The sequence below is a fragment of the Protopterus annectens genome, chromosome 17.part0, assembly GCF_019279795.1.
Source record: "Protopterus annectens isolate FY-2018-M chromosome 17.part0, PAN1.0, whole genome shotgun sequence".
Taxonomy (NCBI): Eukaryota; Metazoa; Chordata; order Ceratodontiformes; family Protopteridae; genus Protopterus; species Protopterus annectens.
The window spans coordinates 675597624-675620488 of record NC_056751.1 but is presented as its reverse complement, the minus strand read 5'-3'; the positions used below and the strand labels follow the sequence as shown (position 1 = coordinate 675620488).

The 22865-nt window shown below is 41.0% G+C and overlaps 1 protein-coding gene across 1 annotated transcript; it reads left to right on the top strand.

The window, feature by feature from the left end:
• Positions 1-585: 585 nt before the first annotated feature.
• On the top strand, positions 586-21744 carry LOC122791349 (uroplakin-3a-like). The gene is made up of 5 exons (XM_044059063.1): positions 586-931; positions 1428-1589; positions 1683-1848; positions 17452-17528; positions 21492-21744. Exons 1-5 carry the CDS (start codon positions 865-867, stop codon positions 21629-21631), a joined length of 612 nt encoding a protein of 203 aa, XP_043914998.1. The 5' UTR covers positions 586-864; the 3' UTR covers positions 21632-21744.
• The last annotated feature ends 1121 nt before the right edge of the window (positions 21745-22865 follow it).

The window sequence follows — 22865 nt, the reverse complement described above, 5'->3', positions numbered from 1 at the left end:
TTCTGTCTTTTCAATAAAACCACCGTATTCCTTGTCTGTATCCTCTGCACCAATGAAGTCAGTAAGGATGGATTTTAAATGTAGTGTGGAAGCAAACATCTGAGAAGGTAGTGAAATACTCTTTGTATCATTTAAATATAATTGTTGGCACTGTAGAGAGGCCAGATAAGATAAAAAAATTGTGGATGTTTTTGAAAACAGTGACTTTAATTTAAATTGTTGACATTTTTTTGCTTTGTACAGAGAAGCATTAATAAGCTTATTAGTATCTGATACAAAGGAAGAAGTGTTTTCCATTTACTGCAGTGTGTTTTGAAAGTGAAATAAATGTTTTTGCCACTTCAAATGATGGCAAATGGAGGACACTTAGATCAGTATGGCTTCTGAAAACATGTTTCAGTACAGCTAGAAAACACCCTCAAGTGAAGTGCGATAGATTTCAGGAAGTAATACTTCTGTTTTGTAATTAAATACATAATAGAGTGAGAATTGTCATCAGCTGTGGTTTAAGAGCAATGTTAATGATTATTTTTGAGAGAACAAAAGATTCCTGTCATGACATTTGCACGGTATGGTGTTGTAGTACTTCTTTTCTTCTGATAAATGTATTCTAGCAATGTAAATATGGTGTGAGAACATCATTTTTAAGGTCATAGAGTAGTGCATGTGTAAAGAAGAGAAGGGGGATGTGTGATTAAGTAACTTAACCTTTAATTCATTATAACATAACTCAGAGGTAGCAGTAACAGGGCAGGTGTTTGCAATGAGGATTCTACCAAGAGGAAATAAATGTCTCCAAATATAGTCTCTTTAAGTTTTATGCTGTGGTGCTAGTGATATTTTACCTTTGGGTTTCTACTAAATATGACTCTTCTTTTACGGGGATGTTTTGTTACATTGATTTGTGGCTGCTTTGCACAAGACAATCTTGGTAAGTTTGTCAATATGTTCTACAAGGAAGGAAGTGTTTTTCATTTATTGTTTTGTGTGCTTGATATTTTCGTTTGGCTAAAAAAGCTCAGAAAAAAATATTCTTTTCCTATGGGGGAAATGCATTGTTTTTTCAGCTGTGGTAAGAAGTAATTATTTTCCCATACAATTTTTTTTTTTTCTTCTGTGAGGAAATTTGTTTCTGCTAAACCACGTCAGAGTATGTGTTTGTGATTATGCTTCCAAACGTGGTATTAATGGTTACAAAATTTAGTAGCCGACTGCCCTCAGATGTCTAGTAACCTTTAGGAGGTCCTATAACACTGTGTTAGATCTTTTGACTTTTAAAGAAGTGTGTATAAATATTTACTTGATTCTCTATGTAGTAGTGACTGAAGTGCATGGATATAACAATTATGTAGGGGAATCCACTTCTACTATAGATGCCCCTTTTCTGCAGAAGGAACCTGAAAATTACATTTCTTTCCTCTCTGTAGACTATGAGGTTTCCTTGGCTAATGGCCTTGGGTCACGTCTTGCCACTACATTGTGGCTACAACCTGCCTTCTGTTTCTATGAAAACTGGCTGAGACAATCATCTAACAAATACCTAATAAAAAGAGAGACTGCTTCTATACATGTTGAAGTAATGGAAGAAGGTGAGTAATAGAGCATTTAAATGCCTTTGGGAAGTTGTTTTTTTTTTTTTACTCCAACTATTTTACTTTTTTTTTTTTTTTCTTTTGTTGCAGGTAATAATGCAACCTATACTGCTGTTGATACACACAGCATTCCATTATGTGGCATTCTGTTTCCGGAACCCCAGGACATATCAGAATATGGTTACCAGCTAGGACCTGATATGCTTTGTAAAAACAATACATGTACTGCTCAACTTCTGCCAAGGAAAAACTACAGGTAAGTTTATACACTTCTACACGCCACCACTTTTAAGCACTCATTAGTACAAGAAAGAAAAAAAGTGTGTGTGTATCATTATGTGAGGATACTTATTTTCAGACTTGTACAGGGCTATTATCTTGTCATTGTTCATTGTTTTTCTTTTAAGGCTCTCCGTAAAGTCTAGCATTTTAAAATTTAAAATAACTAGTGTACAGCACCCAGTAAGAAAAGATTGCTCCTATAGGATGCCAAACTGGTACTAAACTTTACTTTGTTAAATTACCTCAAGCCCATAGCTAAGTATCCTATAGATGTACAGTCCAAACTTTTCATTCTGGCTGACTTATTGTGTAGGGATACTGTTCCCCATAAGCTGTCCTTTTTCTTTTGCCTCCCAGCCAAGTAAGAACCCCCCCCCCCCACATAATGGAAATTGGCATAATAATATCGAGAATGTTAAGCATCAAACCACTTTGTTGCTTGGGGCTTCAATTACTTGCACCTCTAAAAATGGATTTGCTCAATGTTTCCTTGGCTTTATCAAACCCAGTTGTGACATAGACTTAACTATACCCTGCTGTAGCATACTGAATGCACAACTGGTCACAGCTATAGCCTGCTGTAGCATACTGAATGCACAACTGGTCATGGCTGTAGCATACTGAATGCACAACTGGTCATGTCTTATGATAGTTAAAAGGATTGAACTAGACACAAGACTGAATTTTGTGTATGCATATCAAGAGCTAAAAGGAACATAGTACACCCCAGTCTGTATTATTTGTGTTCACTTTCAGATTTTATGTTTTGCCTTTTGCTGCATCAGGCTAGGCTTTTTAAGGCTGATAATCTAATTGATAAAGAAATGACAGTATCTCTTGCCAAAAAAACACTTACTCTAAAGTCTGAACTATATCCCTTTGTAATTGACAGAGAAATTCAACAAAATTCTTCTATGCTGCCCCTACATCTGTCCATTAAGCTAGCCAAGTCCAGCACTCCGCTATTGCTACATGTTCTCCCTTATAACTCTCACTGTTCACACTTCGAGTTGCTGATTTTATTTTTAAGTGATGATGCAACAGCTTACTTAACCAATTAGGAATGGTTCCTACAAGAATGGCCAATGCCTGTGCCAAGTAAATAGTTAATGCCTCAACCTGTCTAAGCTTCAGTGACTGCTTTGCTTTTCCATTATCTTATTGCAAAAGGGCTGTTGTCACACTATCCCATCCTTTAGCTTGTACAATATTTCATCTCCCGTAACCCACCTTCCAAACGGTATCGCACTCTCTCTGAATTTGCTTGTATGTAAATGACTTCCTGCAAGAATTTAGAGCTACCAGAATACTTGACAGTAAATTATTTTTTGTATATAAACTGTAGAATTGTCTAAATTCACTCCCAGGCCCTCTACTGAAAATGGATTCTGCACAGTAGGACATTACCAGGTAACAAAGACACATAATTTGTTGTACTTGTGATATAGTTATTCGCATTTAGGGCATATCTAATCTTGCCCAGTCTTCACCATATGTTTACACTTGGCTTCTCATCTGCTGTTTTTAACCCAGTTTACCTAGATTTTCTACCTTGCTGGCCTCTTTTCTGCTAGTTTGTATTCACTTTTATTCTATTTTCTGATATTTTGAAAGGGTTTTTATGAAGGACTAACCCAGATTAATAGCCTGTATATTATTTGGGTAATGGCTGCAGGCACCCCATTGTCTGAACAATTTACATTCTTATTTATGTATGCTTTTGTGTAGCAGATCCTGTTGGGGCATAAGATTAAATAAGAGCAAAATGGTATAAGATTAAATAAGAGCAAAATGGTATGGCTGACACCCAGATCCTGTGAAAATGGACTTTGTGGGACGAGACATATATTAATCTGCAGAGTGCAAGTCTAAACCCTGACAGCAGTCCTTGTGTGCCACTTTTTTTCAATTTTGTGATTAGGTTTATCTGCCCCCAAATCTACTACCACTTTCTACTTGACAGGCTTGTGTGTTTTTTAGTATGTGTCAAGCAGCCAAGAGTGTCGGTCCCATGAAAGGATGTAGAATAAAGCTGTAAAGCTTCTGCTAGGAAGTAATTTATTAGATTGTGAATTGTATTTTATACCCAGTTGTAATCCACACAAAGCTGGAAAACCAGCAGCTTGGCAGTTGACTTGCCTCAGTGATTCTGCTCACCGATTCCATTAGGTGTATTCCATTTATTCTGAACATCAGTCAGTTGATGGCTTTGACTTGTGGTTCTTTGCTTACCTTTTGTGGTTTGAATGCCCTATGTAAGCATAGTCTGTTTGCAGACCAACTTGGTGTTCATAAAGTTGGTTTATCTGGGTTAATACAAGGGGTTACTATATTGAATGTAGGTACAGGGTTGAAGATGTATTTCTCACTGAACCAAATGAGTTTTTAACAGTAGTCCTTATGAACTCTGAATTGGGCCTTTGCAAGCTCTGTAAAGGACGCTTTCAGACAGAACCACAAAACATTCCCCAGCACCATTAGCAGATTGAGAAGATGAGTTTTGCCTTGCTTTAAAGAAAAGTGGACATTTTTGTTTAATGGGACTTTGGTTAGCATGTTTCAGACCTTGGTCCCTTGGAGATATCCTAAACTAATGCATACACACACAGACTTGAGGGATGTGATGCACTATATATTGATGACCATAACTCAGAATACAGTAAGAAAAGTTTTTGCCTCTTTATTTTACAGCAGGCAGATTAAAAATTCTTAATCCTGTCACTTTAAGGACCATTGAATATTTTAATTGGTCATGGAAATCCCTTTTCATCTTTGTGCATAAATTATTTTTTCAGTTCTATTTAGGCTCCATGCCTCCGGGAGGTATGATGAGGTCCTGCAATTGTATTCCTAATCCATTTTGTCAAATTGCTAAATTGCTAAATGAATCCTTAAACAGCCCATGGAGAGCTACATATAAAGTGTGATAATCTAGGTAATCAGGAATAGGCCAGGGAAATGCATGAGCAATGAGATGTAGGAACAGGAGTCCTGCGCATGACTGGTCATATTTTAACCACCTATTCAGATAGCAATTCCTTTTTGCAGTTTTTATTCTGTATACTGAATCCAAAAGTATGGTTGCAGCTAGGAAAATTCCCATGCAGGCCTTTCTGCTTCTGGTCTCCTAACTAAGAAAAAGTACATTGGCTATCTGCCCTAGGGCATTTATAAGCCTAGCCAGAGTGTGTTTGGCTTTCGCCACCCTTTTAGATTTAGTTGACTGTTCTCTGTATAGTAGGTCACAGAGGATAGCCCTTTTAAGGTTAGTTTACTGTGCCTCTGTCTACCTCTGGGATATGAATCTGTCCCTCGAGCATGTCCTATTTATTTCTGTGCTGAGGTTTTAAGTCCCTGGAGCGTGTGGCTCTAAGGGATTTAGATTTCCTGAGGTGGAGCATGTCCATTAATTCTGGTTTGGACATGGCTTTATACATCGGGCACAGATCGCCTCTGAGTAGGCGGTAAGCAACTGAGTAGAGCTGGAGTTTCTTTAGCCTAACTGCGTAGGGCATCTGCTTGAGTCCCTTGATCCTCTTGGTGAGGTACTTTTTGGGGTCTTTCCAGTTGCTGCAGGTGTCTGGTAAGGTACATCCCAAATGGGGCATTGTATTCAATTATGGGCCTGATGAGTAGAGGGGCACAATGACCTCTCTCTTGATCTAGATGTGAACCCTTTTGTGATAAGGTGGGCTATATAGTAGATCTTTCTAACCACTTTGGCAACGTGATTGCCAAAGGAGAGATTGCTATCTACTTGGGTCCCCAAATCCCCAATTACTACTTCTGTACTTAATGGATTGCCACCTATGTGGTAATTTGTGTTTTTCTCAAAGGGGATGACTATGCACTTTTTGGCATTTAGCTTTAGGCCATGGCTTTGGCACCAGTTATCCATCTCTCGGAGACCCTTTTGGAGGATGCTTGTGTCAGTCGGCGAGTCTATTATGGCACCCAGTTTGCAGTCTTCTGCGAACTTGGGTCAGCCATAGTCCTCCCGTGTTAGCCTGTACCTCAGAGAAATATATACCGAACAAGAGCGGTCCCAGGACTGAGCTTTGTGGGATGCCACTTGTAATTGGTTTAGAGTCTGACATGGCACCTGCAATTCTGACCATGTGGGTTCTATCCCTGAGCCAGTTTGCAACCTATCTTGTGACATAGGGGTTGATATTTAAGCTGGTGAACTTATTTATGATGCCAGAGTGGGGTATTAAGGCTTTTGTGAGGTCCAGGTAGGCTGTGTGGACTACCAGGCTGTGTGGACTACCTTCCTTTCATCTATGGTCTTGGTGACTGTTTCAAAAGAAAGTCGACCAGGTTCAAGAGGCAAGATCTGCCCTTAAAGCCGAATTGGGTAGGATCCAGTGTTTGGAGGTTCCCAATGTCTTTGTTTTATGAGTTCCATGATGATACGCTCCATAGCTTTGCAGACCAGACTAGTCAGGCTTATAGGGCAATAGTTTCCAGGGTCTGTTGTGGTACCACCTTTGTGGAGTGGGACCACTGTTGCTGTATGCCATTCATTGGGTACATATCCTGTAGTAAGGCTGAGATTGAACAGTGACTTTGTGAGGGTTCAGTTCTTGGAGCTCATGTAAGATGCAACCCGGGACACCGTCCGGTCCCATTGATGCTGGGTTTTTTTGCTTTGGAGAGGGCAGCTCTCACTTGTGCATCTGGGATGTCAGGGAGGCTACACTCTGTTGGGAGACATTTGCTCTTTGGGGGGAGGGGAAGGGGGGGGGGAGTTTGCACTGAACCTGTCTGCCAGGATGTTGGCAATGTCTGTGGGTTCAGTGTATTTTTTGTCATTTTGCACTAACTCGGAGCATATCTGGGAGTTGCCACCCAGGTTCCTGACATTACTAAAGAAGGCCTTGTGATTATCTTTAGTGTCTTGTGCAATTTTTCTTTCAAAGCTGGCCTTGGATGATTTTATGAGGGATCATAGTTTCTTGCCAGTTCTGATCAGAGATACCTTCCCTTTTTGGGATTTTTCTCATGTAGTAGCTTCCTCCTTCTGTTGTATAGCTTATTTATGGCTGGGGTCCACCAGACAGGTCTCCTGCCTTTGGAGGAGTGAGTCTCAGTTTTATTTGGGATAGCACGATCCGTGCATTCCTGTAGGTGTCCATAGAATGCATTTGTAAAGGATTCTGCAGTTTGGGCTGTATTTTCAACTGGCCTGGGGGCTTTGAAGGATTCCACTTTGGTTTTGAGAAGTATGAAGTTTGCTTTTGAGAAGTTCTTCACCGTGGTTTCCTTGGCTGGGGGTGGGGATGGGATATGGATGTCCAGTGAGATTAATTTTATGGTCAAATCTTACCAATGAGCGGTATACCTCTGGTATGGAACATAGTCCCAATGTTGGTGATGATCAGGTCCAATATGTTTTCTCCTCTTGTGGGAGTGGTGACCAGTTGTTCCATAGCATTTTAGTTTATAAATTCTAGGAACCATTGGGCGAGGGTGTTGGGGCTTGAGTAGTGCTCCCAGTCTATGTATGGGTAGTTGAAGTCACCCAATATGATGGTGTTTGGAGAGACCTTCATATTCTCCAGTGCTCTCAGGAAAGCCAAGTGGGGTTCCTGAGTCGGAGGGTGGTCTGTAGCAGGCTACAAACTGAAAGACAGTTTTGCCCACTGTTGCACATGGATGGTCTCTGATGCTTCGTGCAGTGCCACAAACCTGGAGGTGTGGGCATCTTTGAATATGGATACTCCCCCTCCTTTTGTGGTTCGGTCTGAGTTTTGGGGCCTAAAAGCATGATATGAGGTATAACCTGGTAGTGCTCGGGTGCTCTTGGCAGCCTTGTACCAGGTTTCTGTTACCGCACAGATCTATATTCTCCATACTGAGGAGAGCCTCGAGTGTGTGCATCTTGAGGTTTAGACTTCTGGCATTTAGCAGCATTACCCTTAGTTTCTTTTTCCTTGTGTTGTCTATGGAGGTGGGTTTGTCTTTTTGAGCCTTGCCTAAAAAAGGCACTATGGGGGTGACAAGAGCCTTGGCCAGTATTCGAAAGCCCAGGGGTAACGGGTGCAAGCCGTCCCTAGCAAAGCAATGTGGCTTGTCGAGCATGTCATCCCAGGCTGACAGACACTGGATCCCCTTTGAATGACACCAATACTTTAGCCATTAAAATTGATCATTTTGTCTTTATACTGTGATTCTTGGTGAGGGTAAGATGCTACTCAAGGTCAGGGTCATACCAGCCTGGGCTACATGATCAGAGAGCTCATCTGTCTCCATGTAGTCCAGGGAGGTACTTGCTTTGGAGTGACCTGAGTGCTTGTGTTATGTGGCGGATCCTGGCACCCAACAGACAGCTTACCGTGACCTTCTCCTTGTTCAGCCTGGTGAGTGGGATGACGGTGTGTCTGACAATAGTCACCTATTACAAGTGTATTAGGTGGTGTGTTTAGCCTTAAGGGCTATGACTGTGACACACACTGACTTTGTGAACTATGTGATACGTGGGTATTGTTGTGGGGTAGCGGTTCCTTGGAAGTCTCTGCTGCTTGGGCAGATTTTTATTTAGAGCCTCTGAGTATTTGTTTGGTTTGCTGTTGCGATAGGTCTGTGTGAGACTGTGTGTGGTTACCTTCTCCTCCTGACTGCGCCAGTACTGGGTTGAGAGCGCTCTGCCTCCAGTTTGGCTATATAGTTGCATCTCATCCAGTTTGGCTATATAGTTGCATCTCATCCAGTTTGGCTATATAGTTGCATCTCTCACATATATTTGAGCTTGTTGGGAGGAGGAGAGGGTGGTCTGTGTACATAAGGCAGTTGTAACATTGCCTCAAGATTCCCAGATTCACCAGCTGGACTGGAGAGTAAACCCGAAAGACTTTTGGACATGCCAGAATAGTATAAGGAACTACTTTTTGACTGATCAAAAAAGGACCAATAGGGAGCCAAGTACTCAAAGGGAGTATAAGGGGGTGTAGTGCTTTAGTTTATTAGTGCTTACTTATAAGATTACTTGTACGAGCAACTGTAGGGCTTTAGAATGAAAATAGAGTGCTGACTTTGAAATTTAGAACTTTTCTAAGGGGAAAAAGGGGGAAAATGGAAGAGCAGACTTTGTGGAGCCTGGAATAGTTTAAACCCGTTTAAGTGGCGCTATGAGCAAAATCGTGCAAAACTGTGCAAATGTGGGTTTTAAAGCAGTGACAGACATGGAAAGAGAGAGGAATTGACCCAAAACGGACAATAACCTACTAGTTTCAGGGCTGAGACCATTCCTCCAGGGACAGATAGGCTGCTCAAAGCTCCCCATTCTCACTGGTGAACGGAGAAGCTTCCTATCCAAGTAAGGATATGGGCAACACAGGAAACTATACCACAGTCTGGAATTCAGCAAAACCTGAAATCTATAGTTCAGCAAAGGCGGGAAAAGAGAATAATTTTTTTTTTTTTGCTGTCTCACTGTCATAAGTCACTTGGATTAGTTTGGATCGTATGGGCTGTGCAATTTGTGGTTTCCCATCCATTTGTCCAAGTTGGATCTAAAGATGGTGAGGGAAAGGGTTTGCTACTTGGGGGATTCCTTGGAAGCAGTGTTCTGCCATGCCATTGAGTCTTTTTATGTTTTGGTACAGATTTGGGTGATCTCATGCTGTGGATATGCAGCAAATCAAGCCGCATATTGGGTTATTTAAAAGTTTGTAGACCTAGGCCTAGTAAGGTTCATAGATTAGTACTAGGCTAACTGCCCTTGCAAGTCATTTTAAGCCTAGCCAATTATCCCTTGTGAGACTTGAACCCTGCACCTTCTGTTTGTAAGGCAAACATCTTGATCATTAGGCCACCCTCCCAATGGATCATCCTGTAGGAGATTGGAGAAATGGAGCTTTAGGAGATTGCACCAGTTTGCATTTTTTGAGTCACCACTGGGATTTTCTTATTGGTTTAGGTGCATTGAGGATGAAATAAAAGGGGGTGGGCCCTTCTAGAGAAGATTTGGAAATCTGAGGTTGAAGGCATTCTTTTTGAACATGTGGTCTAAGGAGAGCTCCTTATTTGTGAAGGAGGCTACATCTCCTATTAAATGACCAATTTTAAGGGAAGGTTGCATAGTGCTTCTAAATTGGTTTGGTTGCTGCTCTGCCTTTTTTATTTGTTGGTGTGGAATTCAAATTATTGCTTCTAAATTGTACTGTGCTGCATTTTGGTGTTCAACTTTGTCTAGGATTCTTGCACCACAAGCTTGTCCTAGCTAGGCCATATCTTTAGAGGTGCTGTGAGCTCCAAGCTTGCAATCCTCTAAACCAGGTCAGCACGAGGCCTCTAATCTCTAATTTCTACATTAGAGCAGTAAATGTCAAGTGGTTCCGGAAATGGATTCCTTGGGTACACCCTTGCTTCAAAAATGGAACCCTAAAGTACACAAGTCTAAAAGATGATTGTAAGCTCCAAGCTTGCAGTCATCCATGTAACGTTTCTCCCTGTCTTGCTTCTGAAAAGTAATCTTGATTTAAACATTTGTCTGGCGATTTGGGAGTGCTGATAATCTGCCTTTTTTTTACCTGGAGTAATCCATTACTCAAGATATTTTTTTGCACTTCTCTCAATAGGCATTTTAGCAGTATGACTCTTGTCTTGTCATAATCCATGTGTATTAGCCATCTATAGTTCCCCTCCATGACCCAGGAAAAGCATACCACATATCTGGACTTATTGGAGTCGCCATACAGCCCAATACCTTACTCATGGGTGATTTTTAATTAATTATCCTACCATTGACTGGGAAATGTACACTACCACAAATGTACTGGCTCTGAGGTTCTTTGACTTTGTCAATGCAAATGCTTTGGAATACCTAGTCAGCACACCTGCAAGGGGCTCAAATGTCCTGGACATAACTCTCTAACATTGGAGAGTATTGCACCCCCATGTTATGTCCTCTCTGGTAAGATTGGACCATAAATCAGTCTCTTTGGATGCAATTTATAAGACCAGATACCTCATCGAGCTCAAAAATCCTTTCCAAAACAAATGGTCTCGTAGCAAGTTTCAAAAGTCCCATCAAACATAGATACCATTTAAGCAGTTTGATAGAATCTGTGGTACCTGATAAGACCTAAAACTAGGTCTTGCCAAATAAACAAGCCACCCTGGTGGACCCCTAGTATAAACGGGCCTGTACAACAAAATAAACTAATGTTCAGAAATGAGGGAACTGGCTCAGCAGAGGAAGAAATCCCTCTGATATAACAAATTGATCTTGTCAAGTCCCTAGTTAAGGATAAGACATTCTTTAAGTACATCTGAAATCTAAAGGGGAATACCTAGCTATGCACTGAACTGGATGTGGGTGGGTGGCATCATTCATACTCTATTGAAAGTAATAGCCAACCATACTCTATATTGAAAGTAATAGACAACCAGCTAGCTGACAGATTTTAAGCGAACTTCACCCCTCTGTCCCCACTGATCCCCAGAGTATACCTGCTGCCATTCCACAGACTTAATCGCAAGAGAACAGTAAATTTGTACACTCTCCAAGACTAAAGATGTAGCATCAATGGGACCAGTCAACATCCCAACTTGCCTTTTTAAAAAAAATGGTGTAGCGGACCACTCTGAACCCTTTTTAACCATATCCTTGGACTGGCTTTGTTTCAACAGAATGGAGGATGGCAGCAATAACCCCTCCCCACAAAGTGGGACCAACTGACACTGGGAATTATAGACCATAAGCTTGGCTAGCCTTATCTGTAAGGTCATGAGAGAAGGACACCCACTGTCAATGTGGGTCTAGCAAAAGACCAGTGGCATACCACAGGGTTTTGTGCTGGGCACTTTTTTGGAATCTATTTTCAGAAGTAGAGGGTGGCTTGTGGCTGACAAAATTCACTGACTCTTCCATGACTGCTCCCTGTTTGCACCCAATGATGCCAGTACCCTGTAGAAAGTTTGTGTGAACCATCCATGCCAATGCCATGGATTTGAAGCTAAATGCAAAAAAAATACACTATCCCCCTTTCCCTGCTAACCTTATAGACAGCACCCCATCCAAGTGTAGACCCAGTGGTACGTGATCTAGGCACTCGGGTCGTTAGTAATATGAACTTAAACCACCATGTATCCACAGTGGTAAGGAAATCCTGTGCCACATCTCCTAAAGGCATCCCATCTAGGACTTAAGGATATTCTAATTCCATTGTACTTGCCCCTCATCAGACCAGTAGTAGAGACGATGCTCCTAATTTTTTTTTTTTTTTTTTTTTTGTCATGTCTCAACAGATCCCTACAACAAGAGACCACACTGGATTCTCAAAGAACATGCAGGGTACCTTAAACAACTCCTATGTAGAAAGACTGGTGGCCTTGCCAGAATCCCCTACAGGCTGTTAAGGGGTCTGACTCAGCCCTGATGGAAATGCTGCACATGCGTAAATCAAACTACACTAGGGTCACTCACTCCAGGGATCTTAACCTAGCCACTGACTTGAACAAATCATGTCGGAGAGATGGATACTTGACTACCACTTCTCTGGAACAAGCTTCCCATTCACGTGAAGCGGAGCCCCTCCCTGACCCTCTTCAAATACAGCCTAGATAAATGGATGTGTGACTTGTCATTGAGGGACATGACCCCAGGAGTGAATTTAGAGGCAGTTTGTATTCTATTACCATAGATTTGTATTGTATCAGATGAGCAAAGTTCACACAAACTGCTGACAATGGGCAACGATGTATGGCTAGGCTTGTGGGAGTTCATGGACAGTTGGCCAAGTAACCTAACCTATGAACAAGCATTTGAATTTTCACAGGAAATGAGGCTTGCTTGTTTGCTGTTCTTTTCCTCCTGTTCATCAAGCACTCGACAAGAATGTTTGTTTGTGTAGGTTTTGCTGTTGTGTAATAGTCCAAAAAAATGCAGTTCTTGCTGAAGGGCAGACTTGCAAAATTTTAATGATACATTGTCCATGCAAGTCCCTTTTTGGTTAAGAGGGAGACTGGGGGGGTTAGTCTCCTGTTATTGCACACACTAGCAACTTAAGTATGTGAAATCGCTGATTTGGGCATGACTAAAGGCAGTTATTAGGCAGCTTGTGAGCATATCTGCCATTTATACCATCTTGGGTCATAACTTCCTTTACATCTAGAATGTTCATGTTGGTTCCAAATAGGTAAAATATGCATTTTTATTTGTGGTGACCCATAAGTTTTTAACTGAAGAAGGCCCCATCTGGTGGACCAGCTTTTTGGGAGCAGTGAGTGTGTATGGGTTTATGCAGTCTGGGAAAGTGTAATGATACTATTGGTGATGCCGGTTTCCTGAACCGGCCAGACAGGAGTTTTGATTTTACGCCTGGATGTTTTGTAAGTTGCTATTGCTCAGGTTTTGCAAACTGCAAATCCTCACAGGGTATTGGCTCTACAGAACTATTTAATCCTTTTAGTACCCATGTAGTAAAAAGTTTAATCATTAGTACCCGTGGTGTGTGTGTGTGTGTGTGTGTGTGTGTTTTTTTTTTTTTTTTTTTTTTTTAAAAAAAAAAAAAAGCTAACAAGACAGCTTTAGCTTCCTGCTCCCTCTGCCCTACACTTGAAAACTGAAACAGCTGCCATGCTAAGGATGCAGGCAGTTAAATATTTTTCATTTAACTGTAGCATCTTTCCTCCATTGCGGTTTGTTGTAGCATCTCTCCTCCATTGCTGTTTATAGCAAAGCCTTCCTAATTTAATTCTCTGGGCCAGATTATAAAGGGGGCTGATGGAGCTGTGGCCCCAAGCTAACATTTCTGAACTGAGCCCAAATGTGTGAAATTGTCTGAAATAAGGCCCATATTACAGCACTCCTCATCTAAGTTCCTTGTGCAGATAGTCTGCCTATGCTCATGAAAAAAATTCCCATAAATTTCTCATTGCCACAATGGTGGGGTAAAAAATTATGGATTAGTGTATCTGACGAGCTTCATACCAGTTAGCATTTGACACTGAACTAATTGAGTTGCTGAAGAAATGTGACTGAAGAGTTGTATGTTTGTGAACTGAATTACTTTGATTTAATCCAGCATTTAGTCCTGTTCTGCATGCTCAGTCTACTAATTGAGTTGCTGAAGAAATGTGACTGAAGAGTTGTATGTTTGTGAACTGAATTACTTTGATTTAATCCAGCATTTAGTCCTGTTCTGCATGCTCAGTCTTGCTTAACTATTCCAGATTTTGGTATTCTGTCCTCAATGAGGAAACACTTATAGCATGAAGCGAGTTGAAGATGTATAGAAAACTCCTGAAGCAAGTGGTTACTGGGGTTCTGTTACAACTGTACCACTGATCGTGAAAAATACAGTGGAGCTAAAATATTTATTTTCTGAAGGAAACCAAATTACCTCCATGTGTAGGGTGCTGTTGCCCAGCAAGTTCAAGGCTGCATGCGCTAGATTACTTACAGGGAAATGGGTAGTTCCACTTAAATGCTTTTATAGACAGTTTGAAAACTTAGCAGCCATTTTCAGTTGCACAACATCTTTAATCTGCAAACAACATGTGTAGTGCATAAAGGATTGCATGTGCATAGTAACCCCCCCCCCCAAATAAAATGAGAGGTCCCAGAAACGGCACATGTCATTCTGCCCATTTTCTCAAAGGATTCTACTGCCCCTGCTCACAACAGGGCAGCCCATTACCCAAACATTTGCTCCATGCATGCTGCAATGAGTAATATGCTAGGACCATGTCTGGCTCGTCAGTGGCCTGCTATGAAATGGGTTCAACTCGTACTGAAAATGACAAGTCTGGATTGAACTTGCAGAAATAATTTTTTTTTTAATGTATGACTTTAGGCAAGTCACTACTTTTGAGGGCAACTGGGAATTGGGCTAGGTTCTCATTGGTCCAATGGTGCCCTGAACTGTAAGCCTAGTAACTTGCATGTGAATATATTGAGGCAGAAAAATAAATCCAGCCATGATTTTGTAAATGTTATGGGGTATGGCACATGGTAAATGCATTACAACGTTGCATGGTGTACTCCCCCCCCCCCCCCCCCCCCAAAAAAAAAAATGCAGATTTTCAGCACACACAAGACCTGAACTACATATAAAGCAGGGTTGCAACCAGCAAGAGGAGCTAAAGATTACACATCCACTTCAGTAGTAATGTGTATGGTAATGGTAAATGTCTTTGACATAGGTGTCTCTGATTAGAGAAATCAAGCTAGATCTTACTAGCAGCTTAGTTGCTCTGGTGTCATGGGATAGAAGCCCGGACTAGGGCAGCTTAAGTGACTGGAGTTGCAGGGTGTTCATTTATCCCAAGAGTGGAAAGGTTGATTGGGGGGATGACTGGCTGCCTATTGCAACAGTCCTTTGGTGGAGGCTGGGGGCATATGGTAGGAAGTTTCATCTAGGAGGTGAGGTGGACCTGGTTGAGCTGCTGTGGAGAGGGAGTACAATGGGGTCTTTGTGGCATTTCACTCCTACTCTTCAGATGCAGCCATGCCCATTGGCTGGGCTTGGGTAGATCATATGGAAACCCCATGGTTGATAGCATGACCACCTGAGAGATGCCCTTAAGATCTATGCTGGCCCTGGCAAAAATCTGCAATAGTCTGAAGGTGAATTAGATTGGCCACTAGACCCAGTGATAGAACTAGGACTGCTGTCAGGATGAGGAACAGGACCCAAAACCCACCTAAAATGAGCTTGTTATCTCCATTCTGGTCCCCATTAAATGAAATGGGATAAGAGTACTGCCTCCAATTGAAATAACATGGCTTACATTAACGCTAACATGTGGTAGAAAAAAAGAAAATCTATGCATTTCTGTCGTGTGCTTTAATACATGGCTCATTTGGTAATTATCTATGTAAGCAAGTAGTGTGCAAACATTGCCAAGTGATGAAATGTTTTCTGCCCTTAGGCATGGTATACTGGAATACCCATCTCCCATTGGAGGCACCCAGACAACAGAATGATCCCAGGTAACCCTTTGAATAAAGTTTAGATAAAAGCAGCAAATGCTTGGCCATGTTCTTAAGGTATGAAAGGGCACATACCATTTCCTTTAGAATCCTTTGAGACCTGAACAGAGAGGAGGCTCAGATTCTGAATATCAGCTGCACTGTGGAACTTTCTATGAGGCTCACAATCCTAAGAATTATTAATTTGAATACTTCAAAAAGGAACTGGGTGCTCAAGCAGTCATCCATTTCCTTCAAGTTCAAAATAAGGATCTGAACCATAAAGCTCCTTGGAAGGGCTGACCTGTTAAAACCTGCTGCCTATTTACTTTTCTGTTACTAGTGATCACCCCAGAGATAACGTCCATTGCCCTGCTAGACAGGGGTCCAGGGAAGTAAATAGTGTGGGAAGAAATAGCCAGGGAATTGTTATGGCTAGGCTTGTATAGGCCCTAGGGCTGATAGTCTAGTACCAACCTATGAACCTACAAAGTCGGGTGACACTTTTTTGCTGGTGAGCTAATGCATGCTTTCTTGTCACTGGATATTTGACTTGTGTGCCCAGGACTGTTCATCCCAGGATTTGTTTTTGCTTGTGGTAGTTCCCTTCTGGGATATCTTCAAAAGGATAATGTCAAAGGTGGGATTCATTCTATAGTACCCAACAGCTTTGTTATATTCATAAAGCAAATGTCTAGAGAATATGTGCATAGTGAATGCTTAATTTTGCACTAGCGATTTGGTGAAAGGGAGCTTTAATGTTAACTTAATGGGGAAATGTTTACAGGAGATAATATACTTTTACTTGAATCAATTACTTTGTGTGCATGTTCCAAAATGTTTACAGGAGATGATACACTTGTTGCACACACAGCAATTGATTCAAGTACATGTTCCCAAGTGCATAATTCTTCAAAATTCCATTTTTTGTATTTCAGCTTTCCTTCATTCTCTGCAATGTCTGCCCTTGGAATAATGAAGCATTGTAGCTTATAAAGCATTACATGACTTCTGTGCTTATGTTGAGTCCTAGTCAGGGTTGTCACTTGAGCTGGATTGCACTGTCTTGTGGTGTCATTTAAAGGTTGTCACTTGAGCTGGATTGCACTGTCTTGTGGTGTCACTTAAAGCTTCATATCTTTCCAGTGGCAACAGCTAAACCTGAGCAGCACACCCATCTAAATGATCACTCTCTTCCAAACTATTCTGACTTGCACTTCACTGATGACTTTATTTTATGCTACATGTATATCTTTGTCGAAAGAGATGTGAAATGGTTTCACAGTATAAGGTTTGAAGGTACCCTGGTTGTCTATGTATTACAGTCCTGGCTTGTATGCAATGTGGCTCCTGGTCCACAAAGGATGGTATTTGTCTTTGGGTTAGTAATGCTTTATTATCTAAAAGACTAATGTTGGACACTTCTGGGATACACCATATATATCCACTTGTGTAACCTGTGGTAGAAGTACAAAACTCTGTGAGTCTTTGGACTGTTGAACAATTAACCGCGAGGTTATACTAGGATTGTCTAATATGCTGCAGTATGGTCTAGCCATGTGACTGCATTCCTCAACCCATCCCAAAAATCTATTGCATTGTACTAGTAGATAGAAATTTGAAGAATATATTAAACTTTTTTTTTTTTTTTTTTAGGGTGCGTTATATACTTTACAATGAAGAAGGCACAGCAGTGGCAGCATCCAGCTGGAGCCAGCCCCTTCAAACCAGAGGTAAATTATCACTTGGGGAATGGGAATGGACCTCCCCCCTGCTATTTCATAGCCCCCTTTTTGTGATTTCATATAAAATTGACTCCACAGTAACCTATTTAAGCTCTTGCTATTACTTGCAAAATGTGAATGCACAGTAGCCAAAAAAGCTGGACAATATTTGAGGTGTAAATGTCTCTAGCACAATAAAGGCTTTGTAGATTAGCCAGAAAAACTGGACAATATTTGAGGTGTAAATGTCTTTAGCACAATAAAGGCTTTGTAGATTAGGACTCTATGTAGGGGCCTTTCTAGCAAGGTACTGGTTAGCACAATAAAGGCTTTGTAGATTAGGACTCTATGTAGGGGCCTTTCTAGCAAGGTACTGGTTGTGTGTGTGTGTGTGTGTGTGTGTGTGTGTGTGTGTGTGTGTGTGTGTGTGTCAAGAGCTAGGCTTCCCCTATCCCCCAGGACTCTAATAGAAAATTAGAAATCCAAGAAACTTTCCACTTAAACCCAGTGGGAATGCCTTCTGTGACATCTCCACCTCTACCATACCTGTTCTTGCCATAATGGTACTGCAGTGCTGTTTTCTCAATGGTTTTGACTGGTCCCATGTGAAACAACTTAAATATCAGTTTTCTGTGGGACTATGCACACTTCAACCCCCTAGTGTAAAGGATATGTTTGACATTGCAAAATAATCTCAAATGCATTATGGTCAGGATATTCAACTGATGGTATAACATCACATGACAAAATGCTGATGGTAGACCTTACAAAGCTGCAGGGGAAAAGTAGTGGTCCGAATTTATTCCCCCCCCCTCATTGCTATCATTACATGACTGTGGTTGTGGTTTGGCATTATAAATGACATAAAGGCTACCTGAGGTATCACAATCGCATACCTACCTATATCTCAGTAAGTTGAAGCATGTTCCTGTGAACCAGTCATAGCCATGCTAGTGGCAGCTGTTTTGAGGTTGCATTGATAATTATCTAAAAGTTTGGATGAATGCAATGAGCATTTGTGACTTTATGATTATGTCCAATAACAATTGGAAAGGAATTGGTAAGGAATGTAGAATTGTGCATTTCTTGCAATGCAATGGGAGCAATATGCATTTATCTATATCCAAGATAATGTGGGGAATATCAAACCTTATGGATAGATTACTTAAAACAACTGTGCAATCCATCTTGGCTAGCCCTGAAAGCCAATTTGATCTGGCACTGAAAACAGAGGACTGCATCTGTATATTGGTCCTACTACAAGCCAGTATGTATAGACCAAAATGAGTCCACTACCTTGAAAGTATGATGTACAATGCCCTAAAATAAATGGGAATTCTTAGTGCGGTTTGTACTACAACAAAATAAAACTACGTACACAGTTCTGTTGAACTGTTGCATAATGGGAATCCAAATCAGGACTACAGGATGAAGGTAGCCTTCATACTTGGCTTTTTCTAGACTGCTTAATGCAATATGGCAGTCTGTATCAGTTGCATGCATGGGACAAAGGTCCTAAATGGCACTATTTGGCACTGAAGTACCCAATGATACTTGTGTCACCCTGTCTATTGCACAAACTTTTGCTTTTCCTTAGTCTTTCCTGCCCCAAGAGGGGTAGTAAATTGTAATGCATGATAGCATGCAATACGCCAAAGTGTTCTACTTCTGGGTTATGTCATGCTGTAGCAGCTGAGGGCTCTACTTTTAGTACCGTGAATGTGCCTCTCCAGTCCCCCCCCCCCCCCAAAGATGTGTGTGTGAACATTGCCTTTGCTTGGCATATACCAGCTCCTAGAGTTCTACATCTCAAGTGCTCCTTAAATCCTCTCACAAATAGTGTGTATTGTCCAGATAAGTAGATGGCTTAATTTTTGGATGCAGAAGCTGGTTATCGCATGCTACTCAAATTTATATATATATATAGTTTGTGTATAATATATATATATATATATATATATATATATATATATATATATATATATATATATATATATATATATATATATATATATATATATATATATATATATATATATGTGTTTGTATAATAAATATATATATATATATATATATATATATATATATATATATAATCCCCCCCCCCCCCGTGAGTTGCTGTACATTGAGTGCAAAGGAGTTTTAGGACTGCTGATGCACTCGCCTAATTGGTGTAGCCATAAAGGAAACACCCTTACTTTCATGTTATCCAACTGGGAACAGCCCATCTGTAGATGCTTGATGGCATACAATATGTACACAATGGGGAAATGCTAAATTTGACTGATTCGTATCACAGCAGAAAAATATCTTGACAAAAGGTAGGAAAATGGAACAGACCTACCTCTTAACAGCAATTAGATCACAACAGTGTCTGGCACCCTTCTGAGAATCACGTTTTCCCACATTATAGCTGTGACTGCATAAGCAAAAGGGGCAGGAGTGATGGTAGCCCTGATACCTGATCCCCAAAACCTGTGGGTGTGGGTATTTGGCTACCTTGTATTTCTACAGCTCCTCAAACTGGTCTGTCTAGTGATGTCCACCTCTATCTCTTGGAATTGCACTGTTCATCTTAAAGTCACTGAATGCAGCCAAGGCTGCTTCATTTGGATGTGAATTGTAAACACTTGCCACTGTGGCATGGACTGCAGATCAGCTGTACAGTCTTGCAAGCCTGGCATTTTATGGTCACCACTGAATAAATTGCTGCACAGATTTGCATATTTCCACTACATGTATCATGGGTATATATGGAGAAGTAAACTGACATTTGCCAGTACCCATGACTGAACCCAAGTCAGGATGCTTAACATTCTGATGATGCCATATACATTGTGGATGTGCTTTCTTATGCTTGTATTCTCCAGTGGTGCAGGGCCTTTATGGAATGCATAGATGTTGCCAACTGCAAATGGTAATGTAGCTGTAAAGTATGCATTCCTGTAGTGCATCTGGTAGTACATCATTTTGTATGTCTCAAAGCACATATTGCAGTTCCTGCTGCAGCTCTGAGGTTGCATCACTAGGTTGGACTTGAAGGGAAAGCCATGCCTTGATGTGTGGAGTGGATATTGCATCTGTTACAGAAATGCTCTTGTGCTTATGCTAGATTTTTGTATGTATTGCTATTGGGTCCTTGTTTTAACATCTACTGTTGGGTCATTACAGGTAGGTATCTTTTGTTGCAGTAAAGCATTGACTTCCTTTTCCAGTAACTTGCATTATGGTCTCTGTGTAAGCTTATGCAGATGCACTTGTGACTGTTTGTTTTTTACAAGAGAGATTTAGATTTTCAGATGCTTTATATACAGACTAAAGCAGCATACAAGGTTCACGGTGTAGATATTTAGTGGTGGTTTAGTAGTGCGTGTAGCTTTGCCCACATCAGTGCCATACATATGTGTGCTATTACTGAGTATAATGCAGTTGCTGGCTGTTGGGCATTCTCATTACTGTCAAGCAAATGCTCTGACCTCATCTGTAGCATTACTGTATGCCTGGTTCACAACCACTGCATGCCACAGCTGGGCAGAGGAATGATGGCATAACCTGTTCAGTTGCTTCACTTATTTCACTTGTCTTTCAGCTTTTCCTGGTTAGGGGTCGCCACAGCGGAACTCTGGTCCGCTAATTGGCAGATTTTTACGTGCCAAGTTGCCAGCCCTGAGAACCTTCAACGAAGATACGCCCATTCATGCATGTCTTCACACAGAAGACTCTAGCTGAGAATTGAACAGGACGTCTTACTGTGAGGCAACAACGCTACCGCAGCACCACCACCGCAGTACTTGCTTCATTTCAGTCTGAGATGCCTCTTGGTATACATAAGCATAGTTTTGGTGAACAGGAAGGTAGCACTTTTCACCCTTCTCTGCACAAATTGACATAACGGGTAAACTGAAGTGGATTTTGTATGTTAGTTGCATATGAGCTGAACACAATACCTTACTCTAACTTTTTCTTTTTCAGATGTTCAGGATTTCCGGACCATTAATGTTGGCCTTGAGGCTCGTTCTGGTGGAATGGTTGTAATTACTGTGCTACTTAGTATAGCAATGTTTTTCCTTCTGATTGGTCTTGCAATAGCCTTAATTATTAAACGACCTTGAAAGAATTGCTTTGTTAATCAAAGTTCCTCTTCCTGCTATTATACTGGTGAGGAACTGTTCAGTTTTTTATCTTTTTATAAAAACAAATCAATAAAATCTGAGATTAAATCTGGCTTCTAATGCTTTCTGAATCTTTGTTGGCCCTGCCAAGAACCCACTTTCCTGTGAACAGGAATAATAAATTGTTGTAACAATTAAAACTATAAAAATGCCCAAACCATACAACCCAGGGGGCCTGAGGCTCAATTGGTGGAGGTGGCAGACAAAGGATGGGCATATGCATGTCCAGGGTGAGAGTGAACAAAGGATTGGACATGTGCATATCCTGCATACCTTATTTTAGCTGTCTTGTGGAGAAGGATATACACGGGTGATTTTTGACAAAAGTAGGAATAGAAGGGGCACTGGCAGAGTTGTCAGGTGGAATGATATGCTGCATGGTGGCCCCCTGGTGATGTGCAGCCATGAATTAGGGGTAATGGGTGTTTGGGCCTAAACATAAACATTCATTGCAGCACTGGGCTGCACCAGCATTTCCCTTTGTTGACCCAGAGTATTGGTCATAGTAAATCCAGAGATGCAGGAGACCCAGTAGATTTAGTGAATGAGGCGGCATCAGTGGCAGCCAATGTTCAGCTGCACGAGAGGGGAAAGTCTGCAGAAAGTTTACTACCCAGTAGTGTTCTCTGGTAATCTCACATTCTAAATTAATCTCTTCAGTACAGCTACAAATATTGGCAAATCTCAAAACTGCCAAATGCATGCTTCCCTTGTAGTACAACTGGCTTTGCTAATTCAATCACTACATGCAGGAATGAACATCTGAAACACGTCCTTGTACATGCAGTAAGAACACTTCCAGTTCCCTCCAGCTGCTCAACCAGCCTTCTCCCTTTTCTCTTTCAATGTTTACAGTTTTATTATTTATTTATTTATTTATTTTACATTTGTTGACCGGGCTAGTCCAGCTGGATATATGTCCATTTTCAGTGGAGGCCCGGGGAGAAAAGCTCCAACGAAATTTACAAATTATGCACAGTAATGGTCCAAACAAGTTAAAAATTATTAAACATTATGACAGAACATAAAATCTTTGGAGAGAGGCAAGTTAAAACAAAGTTGTAACATATATTTGCTATACAGATTCTAAGATATAAGTTTCTAATATGGAAAAATTAGAAAAAATTAGTAAACTTTTTTTTTTTTTATCTCTCTAGTGTGTTTTATGTGAGGA

What these genes read in the sequence shown, in the direction of transcription:
- LOC122791349 (XM_044059063.1), top strand. Translation starts at nt 865, where the DNA reads ATGACTCTTCTTTTACGGGGATGTTTTGTTACATTGATTTGTGGCTGC. An exon ending in TGTTGAAGTAATGGAAGAAG is followed by an intron (nt 1,590 to 1,682) that starts GTGAGTAATAGA and finishes CTTTTGTTGCAG; the next exon opens with GTAATAATGCAACCTATACT. An exon ending in CCAGCCCCTTCAAACCAGAG is followed by an intron (nt 17,529 to 21,491) that starts GTAAATTATCAC and finishes TTTCTTTTTCAG; the next exon opens with ATGTTCAGGATTTCCGGACC.